General features: G+C 39.0%; 1 protein-coding gene across 1 annotated transcript; it reads right to left on the bottom strand.

The window, feature by feature from the left end:
* Nucleotides 1-11,165: 11,165 nt before the first annotated feature.
* Nucleotides 11,166-13,525, bottom strand: LOC145053742 (palmitoyl-acyl carrier protein thioesterase, chloroplastic-like). The gene is made up of 6 exons (XM_079001833.1): nucleotides 13,137-13,525; nucleotides 12,864-13,000; nucleotides 12,475-12,588; nucleotides 12,224-12,395; nucleotides 12,066-12,134; nucleotides 11,166-11,563 (listed from the first exon to the last, which is right to left on the bottom strand). The coding sequence occupies exons 1-6, from the start codon at nucleotides 13,503-13,505 to the stop codon at nucleotides 11,321-11,323; spliced, it is 1,104 nt and encodes a 367-aa protein (XP_078857959.1). The 5' UTR covers nucleotides 13,506-13,525; the 3' UTR covers nucleotides 11,166-11,320.
* Nucleotides 13,526-14,670: the final 1,145 nt, after the last annotated feature.

Consider the following 14,670-nt stretch of genomic DNA (forward strand, 5'->3'; position numbering starts at 1 on the left):
AGTAGGATAGCCTATGTAGGTTATGCCCGATAGTATGAGCTTAGCATTGTATGCTAGTATAGTTTCTTGTTATGAGAATAGTCTTGCATGAGTATGTTTCCTTTATCCGAATGCTGCTTGCTTTGTGCTTTGTGGGACTCTGAGTGATGGGGGTTAGCCATTAGGTGAATACGTCACATCACATGTGATCAGGGTTGAATAATCACAGAGTGCTGGATTTGGCCCTACTGCGCAGCTCTCGTTTGAGTCTAACCGTTGTAGGGACGAGTCTTTTACTCGAAGGATTATCCGAGCCTCATTGCATGTGATGGTATTCAGGTGGTGGCTAATTGGCATTACAAGGAGGCATTCAGCAGCTGAGGACTGGTTTGGGTGGAGTCAGAAGTTTCCTAGGGCAAGCCTAGGAAGGTAGTAGCGGAGATCAGTAACAGTAAAGTGATTTGGTGGAGTTGAGGTAACTCTTGAGGAAAGTACGGATAGATGTGGAAGGTAGTATGGGCCCGTACTACTGAAAGCAGAAGATCTGTACTCGAATCAAGAGGGGTCGAGACAATACCAGGGAACTTTTAGGGTGTGTGAGAGATCCCTCATCAGCGGTGCGTATATTGATCAGTAGTGTGTTACGTTTCCAGCATGGTGACGTTGCGTGAGATACCAGTTGGCAGTTCAGGTACCGGGGAGGGATCTAGCTCAGGTTATAGAGTCGGGCAGCTTGATGATCAGATGAAGGATTTCATTTCCACAGAGATTATGCGCAACATCATTGATCAGACTCCAGTGATTTTTGGTTCGGTTAGAGAGGCCATCGTGGGGCTTATGGATAGTCATCTTAAGGCCTTTAGGGCCGGGACAGTTTTAGGACAGTTTGGGGCTCGTCTAGCGCCCGATTCTTATGGATCCCAGGGATCCATCAGGGAGGGGAACCCCCATTTTTAGCACTTGCCATCAGGGGTCGGGAGTGCGTGGTACACCTTACTTTCCGGAGAGTTCCTTGCAGGATTGGATTACTACAGAGGTTTCGTGGGCCCTCCGTGAGGAGTTACCCGACACCATCGGACGTGTCACTGATAGAGTAATCGACGGGATAGAGAGGCGGACCTCAGCTATCCGGGCAGTGGGTGAAATGGTCTGGGTGACCCGAGAGCAGGAGATGGGTTCTGATAGTCAGTTGAGAAAGAGGAAGCGAGTTTCTGGTCTGACTCAGCAAGCTGGATAGTCAGACATTACCTTGGATAGTGCCAAGGACCCAAGGAGTCGAGGTGGTTGCTCGAGGAAGGAGGGGACACGGGGTGATGTGCGCAGTAGGTCCAAGTGTGGCAGATGCGGGTGGAAGGGTCACAAGCGTCAAGAATGCACAGTAGATGTAGAGTTATGCCATCTTTGTCATCAGCCTGGCCATGTTAGGGCGAACTGTCCCGTTCAGCGGTTGGGACAACCTCGATGTCATAGTAGGCTTCGAATGGCAAGGGGATTCGAGGGTTCTTCAGAGTAGGTTACAGGTATGTATTTTTCTCTCTATCAGCTTATGCTATGGTGTTATTGTTGTGGTACTGCATCGATTTTTAGTAGGTGCACATATTGGAATATTGTATTATCTGCGTATGATTGAGTTATATGCCATTTGCATACCTTGGGATTAGAATGGTGAATTGGAGGTCGTCCCCTCTAGGGCAGGTTACTTTGGATACAGTAACTGTAGCATGTATGTGTAAGATTCAGTAGTGCTTCACTACTTGCGGAGGGTGTTAGTCGGGTAATGATCAGTTATATTCTCAGTAGTGACAATCCAGAGCTTCTAGTAGAGTAGCTAGCGGTCAGTAGGGAAGTGGGTTGGGGATGTGCACCCCAAACGTAGGTTCTCAGGTTGTGGTCACTAAAGTAAATTCAGTTAAGGATTTAAGGGTGCTCAGTCAGATAGCAAGAATGGTTCGGATCTGGTAAAAGTTAGTTGGAGCGCCGACAGAGGTTAACGTTGGCAGGCTGCCGATCGCCCTTTTAATGGAAGAAGGTTGGGGAATCCCTTCGACCAGTGAGAAGTAAGGAGTTACCCAGATCCAAGTGGGGGAGAACCCTTCGAGTATACAAGGATAAGAGCACGTAGACCCAGAATGAGTACGCGACCTCTGAGAAGAAAAGATAGTAGCACAACGATGGATGTATTGAGGAGTTTAGGATTGGGAGTTGAGGAACTTCCCAACAGTTAGTTCATGAAATCGAGATGGTTAGTAGCTGGTTTGCGAATCTAGGATTAGAGGATCGCCTGTAGGACTCTAGTGAGTCGGAATGAGGATCTTGAGAAGGGTTAGCAAGAGATGCTTCAGTGTTAGTAGCTAGTGCCAGAGACAACATGCAGGGATGTGTAGATTCAGGAGTTAGGAGTTTGGAAACTTCCCAACAATAATTTCATGTATCCGGATTAGTAGACGGTTGGTTTGGGAACCAAGCCGAAGAATTCCTCAACAAAACGCTAAGTATATCAAGGATATAAGATGTAGAGGTTGATGCAGTATTCGATGACTGAGGGCTGGTTTTGAGAAATCAGGATGAGGAATCACTAGCAGGACTAGGGATAAGCAGGATGTCCTCGGAATAGTAGTAGAGTGTTGTAAGTCTTCAGGGGTAGCCGTAGCATTCACTAGCATTCAGATAGTAGTAGAGTGTTGTAAGTCTGCGGGGGTAGCCATATCATTCACTAGCAGTCAGATAGTAGTAGAGTGTTGTAAGTCTGTGTGGGTAGCCGTAACATTCACTAGCAGTCAGATAGTAGTAGAGTGTTGTAAGTCTTCGGGGGTAGCTGTAGCATTCACTAGCAGTCAAATACTAGTAGAGTGTTGTAAGTCTGCGGGGGTAGCCGTAGCATTCACTAGCAGTCAGATAGTAGTAGAGTGTTGTAAGTCTGCGGGGGTAGCCGTAGCATTCACTAGCAGTCAGATAGTAGTAGAGTGTTGTAAGTCTGCGGGGGTAGCCGTAACATTCACTAGCAGCCAGATAATATTAGGGAGTTGTAAGTCTGCGGATGTAGCCGTAGCATGTGTCACGTTAGTAGATAGCATGAGCACGTTGTTTGGACACGGGGGAAGCAATGGTACCCACCAGTTCGGGTGTAGCAGTGAGGATATGGGAATCCACGGGTTAGATTTCGGATTTCCCAAATGGTTCGGTTAAGGTTAAGCCGGCGATTCGTTAGTTGGATCGTCACCACAGTTATGAGCTCAGGGTAGCAGTGGACCGTTTGGGTTCGTGTATGTTAGGAGCTACCGTTAGTCTGGGAGCCATCATTTGTAGTCTTGGATTTGATGATGTCAGGTTTCGATGTAGGCCCGGTCGTTTGGACCGGGAGGTTGATAGAGCCATAGTGACAAGATAACTAGTGGAAACTAGTTCCAAAGAAAGATTCGTTCAAAAGTCGTGGGAGCGACTAAGTGAGGAGTCTTCGAACTCCACGGTTGAGTTGGAACTCGGTGTTGCAGATAACCAATGAATGATTGGAGACCAGGAAGGTCTCGAGATATTTTGGGAAGCGGCCATAAGGCAGATCAGTGTTTCAGACAGTTCAATGTTTCAGGCAGATCAGTGCTTCAGGCAGATTAGTGTTTCGGATAGTTTCAATGTTATGGATAGTATTAGTATTCGTGTTGGAATGCAAGTGCTGACCGTATAGTTGGTTGATTTGGAAATGGAAAGCCTCTCTCACAGCAGGACCAGTTGAATCATCTGCCAAGTATAAGTGATCTGCAAGGATAATTAGGCAGGTAGCCTTTCTTTCAGGATGGAAGGCTCGATATATTGGAAGTTGAGTAGTAAGATGAGAGATAAGCAGGCTGGTTCTAGCAGCATCGATTCAGTATGAATGGCAGAGTGGATAGAATAGTTATAGATAGTCGAAGTATCTTCAGAAGTCGCTGGAAGCGACTAGGAGGTTACGATGGGGTGTAGTGATCGGTGGGAGTCTGGTAACCCAGATATCAGCAGATTAGTTGGACCAGGGTGGTCTCAGTGCATCCGATAGGCGGATGAGGGGCAACAAAATATTCAGTCAGAGGCAGCTAGTTGACAGAGGGTGCTACGCCTCTCGTAGCAGGGTTGGATAATATCAGAGGGGAGGGTTTGACCTTGTTGCGCAGCTTTCGTATGAGTCTTAACCGTTACAGGGATGAATCTTTCACTCGAAGGATTGTCTAATCCATTCGGTGGGACGGGTGCTCATCACTAAGTTATGGAAATAAGAAGCATTTAGTATGTACCAACAGTAGTAACCAGCACTGAGAGTGGCTGGAGTGATGGACAAAAGGGTTAGAGTCACCAGGCAGGGTGTGGGAGACGGATTGCAGGTCAGTTGACCATAGCGGACTTCGAGGACGAAGTCTATTTAAGTGGGGGAGAGTTGTAACACCCTGTTCTAAAATATTCGTTTATGGAATTTCAGAGGCCAAGGCCAGGGGCGTTTTAGTCCTTTATTAATTTGGGGTTATTATTCGAGAAGTTTTCGGGTCGGGTTATGTTGTTAGAAGCGTAGGATTTCTCGCCACCTTTCTGTGGATATAAAGTTCATCAGAAACGGATCTAGAATGAAAGAGTTGTGACACTTTGAAGATTTGGCGAGAATGGCCCTTATAGAGAAAAGTTTGCATGGAAGGCCCTGCATGCATGTTTGGAACACGCGTGGGTACGCCCAGCGTAATGAGGCAGCTTGGTCGCGAATGTCCAAGGCATACGCCCAAGGTACGCTAAAAAGTTATGAAACCCTAATTTCAGATTGAGCACTATATAAAGGACATTATGGTTCCAACCCTAGCCCCCATATGAGCCTCCCCAACCTTAGAAGAAACCCTAGAACGTCCCTACATTCATTTTATGAGATCTTGACCTTGAAGAACCCATTTTGGTGGATTAAATCTTGGAAGCAAAGAGAAGAAGGTTGGCAAGGAGGAACCTTTGAAGCTAGAGCTTGTAGATCTGGGATAAGTGCTTCATTTCGGATCTTTGCAAGGTAAAAAGTCTTGAGCTTGATGATTAGCCTCTTAGATCTCCTTAGTACAAGTTTATGGACCTTTTGGTCCCAAGATTGGGACTTTATGACTTAAGCTCGTTTCTAAGACCAGGGTTGCCTCCCTTAGAGTCATATGAGTCCCAGAAGCAGTAAAGTTCCAACCTTTGTGGTCCTATTAAGTCCATGCATGAGATCTAGTCCCCTTTATGGAAGTAGAAGAGTGTTTTGAGAGTTTGGGTTGGTTTGAGCCATATAAAGTCACCAAGTCAGTGACATTATGGCTTAATACATGGAATAAGGCTTGGATTTGAGTTTGTAGCCTCTGAATCGGGGTATTAAGAACTTATTAGAAATTTGACTTAATGAGGCTGTACGATGGGCGTACAAGGAGGTACGCACGGCGTACAAGCCATCAGCCAGTACGCTCAGCGTACCTAGGAGTACACCCCGCGTACGTTGCCAGATTTGGGCCTTGAGCTGTTGGGCCTCAGTGTGGGCTTTGTTTTGGACTATAGGTCTTTGGGCCTTAGTGGGCCATCAAGAGTCAGTGTTTATGGGCCAGGTATATGTTTTGGGCTTAAGGTAAGGCCCAATAATGGGGTTGGGCCCAATATAGCAAACTAGGCCATTAGTGGGCCATTGATGGACTTAGAAGAATTTAAGGTTTGGGCCTTGGTTATGACCCACACCATAGTAGGGGTAAAATAGTCATTTTACCCATCAAAAGATTCCCCTTTTGATTTAGTGTTTGACTTGTCATGATAGTCGGAGAGCAGTCGGGACAGAAGTCGGGGATCTTTCACTCGAGTTTTCAGTACTCAACATTTCGAGGTGAGTTTCCTCCCGGTAGGAACAGGTCTAAGGCCACAATGCCGGCCCATTTAGTTAGCAGTAGTTTCCGGACTTCGGTCTGATGCATTAGTTAGTATGTTTGATGCCTTCGTGGCTCAGACAGGATTTATGTGTTATGTGTTCCGGGCTACGGCCCGATGCAGTATGCAGTATATGTGTGTTCATGCTAGTTGATATGTTTATGTTATGCTTTGTTCAGTTAGTTCCAGACTTCGGTCCGACGCAGTTAGTCCGGACTTCGGTCTGATGCAGGGGACAAGGTCACAATCAGTTTCCGGACTTCGGTCCGATGCAGGGGGCAAGTCCCCAGTTAGTCCGGACTTCGGTCCGATGCAGGGGACAAGGTCCCAGTCAGTTTCCGGACTTCGGTCCGATGCAGGGGGCAAGGCCCTAGTTAGTCCGGACTTCGGTCCGATGCAGGGGACAAGGTCCCAGTCAGTTAGTCCGAGCTTCGGTCCGATGCAGGGGACAAGGTCCTAGTCAGTTTCCGGACTTCGGTCCGATGCAGGGTGCAAGGCCCCAGATAGTCCGGACCTCGATCCGATGCAGTGGGCAAGGCCCAATATGTGCTTTATATGTTATTGTATGGTATATGGTAGTTTGGGGGAGATCACTAAGCTTCATGCTTACGGTTTCAGTTTTTGGTTTCAGGTACGCAATTTTCAAAAGAGGAGCTCGGGAAGATTGTAGTGCACACACCATAGTCAGTTAGCCTGGGAATGATTACTCTGATAAAAAGACTATGTTTTGGATTAATACTCGGAAATTATGTTATAACTTATTATGTGATTTTATTAAATATGATTTTATTAAATATGATTTTATTAATGTTTTTAAAAGAAATTTTTAGTCGTGATTTTTGGGTCGTTACATTGCTCCTGATCACTTTCAGGGTTTGGTTATCCCAACATCTATAGCCCATATCATCCAGCCTGTTCTCGATAAAATTACACTTCTTATATTTGGCTTCAAGTTTGTCTTTTTCTACATCTTTAACCTTGATATAAGAAAAACAACCAAATACTTTAAGGTGTGTGTGTGTGTGTGTATGTGTGAGAGAGAGAGAGAGAGATACTTCCCTTTTATGCCATTCCTCTTTTAGAATCTTAAACCCAATGGTGACTGGGGGTTTGCGGTTCATAAGGTAAGTAGTTGTAGTTACCTCGTCTGCCCAGAACATTTTTGGCATCCCTGCATATAACCTCATGCTTTTAGCCCTCTCATTTAATTTTTTTCATCCTCTCTACAACACCATTTTGCTAAGGTGTTTTTGTCACAGTCTTCAATATTCTGATTATGTGTTCTGTATAGTAATCAATAAACCCCTTTTAACCCCTATTATCTGACTTCATACATTTTATCGCTAGATTTGTCTCATTTTCCACAGAAGCTTTGAACCTTTTAAAGGTCAAGAGAACGTCAGATTTATTTTTCATAAAGTCAACCCATACCTTTCTTGTAGCATCATCTATAAAGGTAACATGATATCGAGAACTTCTTGTTGATGAAACCGATGTAGCACCTAAGACATCAGAATGTATCAGCTTAAGCTTCTCTATTTACAGAATACACATGGTTTACAAAATCCGACTGTTACAGTCTTCAGCTGCGGAATCCTGCCCTTTGAAGCAAGCATCTTTATTCCCTTCTCACTCATATGGCCAAGTCTTTGGTGCCATAAAGAAGAGGACTCCCCATCTCTAATAGTTTCATTTGATTCTCCTGAGGTAAACTCCCCCATATATAGAGTTCCCTTGTTCTTTCCTTTAGCAATGACCAATTTCACTTTAATAACCTTATATTTACCTTTTCTAAACTTTACATCATGTCCCATTTCATTCAGTTGTCCTACTGAGGTCAAATTTTCTTTAGATCAAGAATGTATTTCAAATCCTTCAAAATCCAAGTAGTACCCATTGAAGTTTCTAAAGCTACATCTCCAATACCAGTGATCTTCACAAACTTACCATCTTACAGGCGAACATTGCCACTATAAGATTTGAAACTTCTCATGATTTCTTTGTTGTGGCAAGCGTGAAATGATGCTCCTGAATTAATCATCTGAGAATCGACTGGATTCTATACATAACAAATCAGTGCATCATCATAGTCTACAACCACATTCATCTCCTTCTTGCCATTATCTATAGAAGGTTTAGAACATTTATTTATGAAATGTCCATTCTCATTATAGTTCCATCATACGATTTCTTTTTTGCTTCTTAACTGTCCTCTCTTCCTTGACTTTGATCTTTCTCTTGTGTATCTACCTCTTTTTTCTTTTCTGTCCTTCTCTTACGTATTGAGTAAAATGTTGGAACCTTCTCCTACATTCCTTCTCCGAACATCTTCACATGGAATCCAATCTCTGATGCTTTCGAATGTGAGTTTTGTAGTTCCTAAAGAACTACTGACCGTAGTAACTGTTCCAACCCAACTTTCAGGCAATGAATATAATAATAATAAAGCCTGGACTTCATCTTCAAATTTAATTTGAATAGATCCTATCTTGTATATTATCGAGTTGAATTCGTTGACGTGGTCTGCCACACACACTCCTTCCTTCATCTTCGTATTTACCAATTGTCTGATCTAGAAAAAAATGTTTTCTGTAGATGGCTTTTCATACATGTGTGATAGTGCCTTTATCAATCCAAACATGGTCTTCTCATTGACAATGTTGTACACGACATTCTTTTCCAGTGATAATCTAACAACGCCAATGTCATGTATGTCCAACAAGCTGCATTCTGCAAGATCCACCTTCTCAGGTTTCTGTTCAGATAACGGCAAGTCTAATTTCTTCTGATATAAGTAATCCTCAATCAGCATCTTCCAGAATCCAAAATCATGTCCTTCAAATTTATTGATTTTCACCTTTCCGTCTTTAGCTAAAGCTCTGATACCAGTTGTTAGGTTTGTAGAAATGAGAAATAAAATAGATTTGAGAAACATGAGAAATCAGAAACGAAATCAACGCACATAGAAAACATGGATTTAAGTGGTTCACACTATCTTATGATAGGCTACGTCCATTGTCGAACCAGAGAGAGATTTTCTTCCACTTCGGCTACAATGTTACAGGTATGACCGTTCATAAATATATAAACGACAAGATTTGACCTAAACATCTAAAAGGCCAAGACCGACTAAAAAACAAAAAAAAACGACCTAGAAAAAAAAAGTTGGCCCACCCAAAACATGTGCAGTCTTTAAAATTCCAGATCTAATGATAAGTCTCTATATCTAACAAAACATGTTTAAAGAAGCTATTATGTTGTACACGCAAATGCAAAAGGTAGGTATTTGGCCGAATTGCTTCACACTTCCTCATGTACTTAAGGCATGTGGAGAAGTTGCATCCTTGAAAGTTGGTTGGGTTGTACATGAGCAGATCTCCAGGCGTGGATTTGAAGTAATTGTGTTTGTACAGAATGGGTTGTGGAATATATGCCAAGTGTGGTAGATTGTATCATGGACTAGAATCATTTAACTTATGCTCAAAATGGACAACCAGTTAAGGTTGTAAGAATCTTCAAAATAATGAGGAATTATGGTATGCAACCAGATTGGATTACTTTGGTTAGTGTTATCAACTCCTATACTGGCATAGAAGATTATGTTATCTACTTTTTGGTGGGATTTCTATCAGTTTTAATTTTAATTGAAGTGAACTGATTAAGTGCATGTGAGGTGTTGGATGAAATGATCAAGTGAGACTAGACAATAATTTCTTTCATTTTTTGGCTATGTAAAAATGAAGGTGGTGAGATGGGTATAGAAAATTTCATGATTGAGATGGGCAAGGAAATTGGAGGCTCTTACTTGATAATTAGTGTTTGATTATGTAATTATAATATAAATTCATTAGATGTAACAAACAGGTCTTTTTTTATCTATTTCTTTTATGAAGTTTACATTATGTCATTTTGGAAAATTGATCTGCCAATTATGCGATAACTTAAAAGAAACAAGTAAAGAACAACCTGTATGCATGTAATAACTATTGACAACATAATAAGAGATACGTTGTTCATTTCATGTTTTTTTTTCCTTTTAACTGATGTCTGCATAAGTAATGCTTTAAAATATTTGAGAAACAGGCATCATATCAGAGGAAATAAAAAGGGGGCAAATTTTTAAAAAGCAAGAACTTAATGGGGAAAGCCTCTTTTTTCTGACTTTCTTTATTAAGTGTTAACTTTTTACTAATTTGTAATCATGTTTTCCTAAAAGTCTGTCCTTAAATCTACACTTCCACTTTGCAACTTTTCAAGATACATGACCCAATTCTTTTATCTGTATTTAAAATGAACAATTGGATAGTTTAATCAATTTTGGACGTTGTAGTGCTTTATGATTAATGAAGCTAACAAAATATTAGAAGCAAACTTTGAAGAGGAAATGAAGCAGATAATAAAATTCTTATCAAAGGTATGGTAGTTTGCACCATATTGTTATTTTATAAGAAATGTGAAATAGGCACATACTTCTTAATTGTTCTATAAATTCTGATGGTTGTGCTTTTGGGATTTACATATTTCTTATTAGGGAGATGATTTGTACACAACAATTTTTTTTCCATACACAACAATTAGTGCTTTAAAATGTTGTATTGTACAACTCTACAATGCATACATTGTTGTGTATGACAAAAAACTGTTGTGTACAAATCACTTCCCTTCTTATTATGTTGTCAACAGAATGGAACCACAATAGAGGAGTACTTGATAAAGCTAGATGAGGCACTTCAGGTCATTAAGTGCAAGAAATGACACGTGTCCTTTTATGTCCTCAAATGCAGGAAATAGCAATGTAATTTGCTATTTCTTATATTTAAGCTTCCTTTACCACAAATAAGTATAAGTATATTGTTATTTCATGCATCTAGGCCTTTTTTGTTAAACTGCAAGAAATATCAGCATACTTTAATTTATTTGACTTGAAGATTCGCCTTATCTTCATGTCTGGGATGTTATCTCCAACAAATTTGGTAGTGTTTTGTTACTCTAAATGAGGTCGAGCATCAGAGGAGAGAGGCTCTTAGCTTTATGTCTTCCTAGTTCATTAATGTTTCATACAGTTCTCATTTCTTTCATTTATCATATTTGTAAGTACGTATTCATCAAATGGAAAATAAGAATCTAAATAGATTATCCAATCATTTTTCTATTTCATCTTATTTTCCTTACACATTTATATAAGCACAACAATATCATTTAGTTTTCAAGAAAAATGGTTTGTAATCCTTAAAAAAATATGTATCCATATATATAATCACAAGGGTACCTTGATTTTTGTAGAGAGACAATAATTGCAAAGGTTTAATAAAAATAAGCACACCTATTTCATGAATTTCAAAGTAACAATCATTCGTATAAAGAACGTAAATACATTTACGTAGATGGAGGAGGGTTGACTCTGACACTAATTATTGTTGGACACTTGCGTTGCAGAAGTAACTGACGCTTGAAGTCTTTACTTGTTTCCTTGTTTCAACCGCCATCTAGTCCTTCCTTTCATGATATTACTATTGTCACCATCAATATCAAATCGAAGCAAATGTTGGCAATCAACAATGTCATAGTTAGATGTTTCAGCACTGTTGTTTGTCAATATAGAAGTGAAGGATTGCAGTATATTGTCCTTTGTAAACTCTCGATAGTAATCTAGTGTCATGCTATGAATCTCGTAGTTCTCTATTATTGTCTTGGGAACACTCTACGATAGCAATTAAGTGTCATTATAACTCATGTATCATTTATCCTTAAAATATAAAGGAGATAAATCTAACCTAATTCCTTGGTGATTTATTAAAAAATTGCCAACAAATTATGAAATTACCAAAATATATAGCCATGAAAATCATAGTTGGATTGGATTGGATTAAGCAACTTTTCTTCTCTTGAGGGAAAATAGGAAAAGGAGAGGGTGATTTTTTAACTTGTACCTCCTAAGAGGCAAGGCATATGCCTTACCGCTAAAGAAGTAGACATATTTTGTAATTAGCTTCCCTCGACTATTATTTACGCTATGTATATTAACAGAAATATATTTGTAAATTGCACCCAACAGGAGAAAATCACAGCCCAATCCGGGCCAAGTACGATTTCGATGGCTGTTTTGGTAAATTTTTTTAATTTTATTGTTACTTCTTAAAAAAAACGTTAAGGAATTAAGCTAGAATTGTCTTTTTCTCTAAAATATAAGATAAACCAATTACCTCAAGGATCAACCCAACATATTTCACATTGTTCACATGTTGGTTAATATCTAAATCGCTCCATCTCGGCTAATATTTGTGTGTCAAGTGAAACAAAAATCATATATTTAGCAAATAACCAATATACAATATTTCAAATTAGATAAAACTCGACCCACCTTTAAACCTTTGCAAATGTGTTCATTAATCTTTTCCTCACTTTTTGACCATGTTCTAGTGTCCTGTTCGATTAAAGGGGGTTTATCTACATAGATTTGCTCGAGTTTAGCTCGAACCTCATTTGGAAATTTGGATAACTTTCTTGTCTTTGTATTCATCATCACCCAATAGCTACAAGATAGAAGTATTATATCAACACACAAAGAATAGTTTTAAGTCATTAAGTATTATGTAACGATAAGATTTATACCTTGAAGCTCTTACTAATATCTCGCCTGTTTTGCAATCATGCAATGTCAAATTACAACACACACCATTTTTTCCATGAGCAGCTTTCCAAGTCTCCATCTGAACAATATCGCCCCTGTAAAAGATTTAAGCATGCCAGAGTACATCATGGTCCAACTAATAATCTCAACATGATAAATTCCTTGTGGTTCAAAGGAAATATGAATTTCACAAAGCTAGTAAGTTTCAGGATTTAGTTACTGATCAATATACATAATTGTAAAGAGATGTGTTTTAATGATCTACAAAAAGTTAAATATATATCAGCTTCAAAGACCAAGATGATTGAATGATAGAATTATAGTGAACCAAGGTCCATGTATAGATGAAAATGAGTCATGCATGTTGTACCAAATTGGATAACGATCCACAATCATTTGGATCTTTGCCATCACCCACGTTAGGTTGTGCTTGGACATCTCCTCTGACCCAAACCCAAACCCGTCATGCATTAATCCACTTTTCTTCATATGATTAGCTGTTGTTTCCTGTTAGTCCAACTTGAGATTGTGAATAAATAGCATGTACATAACTAGAAACAGACAAACCAAAAGGCCATGTCCATAACAGTTTATTTGCATCTTGCTTTTTTTTTTTACGTATATACAATTTGAACATAAATACCTGCAAATGGTTCATTAGTGTTTCTATCGAAGCTGTTTGATCTGGCCCTACTTCATATAACCTAATACAAAATATTTCTTGGAATATAGAATCATCGTGAATCATTCTTTCTACGTGAAGATCTGAAACCATGTTTGGACTCTCTTTCTTGGGGTCGACCATGCTCCAATCTATGGCATCTACTTTTGTAGCGTTTACCTTCATTGGAGCTTTAAATTGCAAACTCCAGGAAGAAGCCTGCTTTAACTTAATCCTCTCATGCTCATGCATGGCCCCTGGAATGCATCCGAACTTGCTGGATGTCATGTAATTAGGGTATGGGGAAGAGTTCATAGTTATGGATGATGCAGTGGTGATCATAAAAGCCATTGCTAATTAACAAATTCTTATGTCCGAATTGCAATAGACAATGTTTTCGTTATTTAACTATTTATAGAACCATAGATCAACATTCCAGATTCGCTTACGATTAATTAATTGCATTAGAATTTAAGACAATTTTAATGGTCTATGTGAAGCTACACATGGCCTTTTTTTGACAATGTAAAAATAAGCATGACTAATAGATTGGGCTACAAAAAAATATTAAAGAGATCAAAATGATTTTAAATAACTGTAAAAAAAAGCGTTCTGGTACAAGAAAAATGATATATTACACCTTATATTTTTGGATTTCCAACTTGTTATATCATTTTAATTCAAACAAAAAGTGTATGACACAATCTAGTTATTAATCAAATTAACAACAGTAAGAGAAGTTGTCTAAAATAGCAAAAGTATCGGCAGATATTCTTGGTTTCCTTTGTCTTTGTCACAAGATATGGACTAGAATCTCACATCTTCTAGTTTAAAAAAAAACGTTTTCCATTTTATTCATTTTATATCAATAAAATAATTATATTTGCATCCAAGTTATTTTGTATTGTGCACCTCAAATCAAATTAATTATAATTCTAATATTCATTACTTGGTTCACAAAACCAAACTTTACTTAATAATATTTATAAACTATTTATTTTAGTTATGCTTCACTTTTTTTTATCGACGGACTCATTGGAATTCCATATATTTTCGGTGTCAATCTTTGCTTAAACAATATCTATTCATCTACCACCAATATGAATATTTATTTGTTTTTGACTATTCTTGATCCTCTTAAATAACAATGAATGATGTTATCTAATAAATCCACATAAGCGTTATAATATAATTTATAATGCTTCTGGAAATCTTTCTCATAAGATTATGACTATAATTAATTATTCAAGTATCGCTATGAGTATACTTTTGAATCAAATTTAATAATCACTACACATCAAATGCCTGCACCACTATTTCTTGGCCAGCAACAGAAGTTGATTTCCTCACATGCTAAAAATGAGTTTTTTTTTTTTTAAAAAAAAAAAAAAAAAAAACTAAAAACGTTGCTATTTTCGAATTCCTTTTTTGGGATTATATCAAATTGCTTTTGTACAAATAGGGGTGGGTGGCCCATATATTTTGTTTGATTGTTTAAAAATAACATAAGTGGTCA

This window comes from Lactuca serriola, chromosome 5 (genome assembly GCF_051521515.1).
Source record: "Lactuca serriola cultivar US96UC23 chromosome 5, Lser_US96UC23_V15, whole genome shotgun sequence".
NCBI classification, from domain to species: Eukaryota; Viridiplantae; Streptophyta; class Magnoliopsida; order Asterales; family Asteraceae; genus Lactuca; species Lactuca serriola.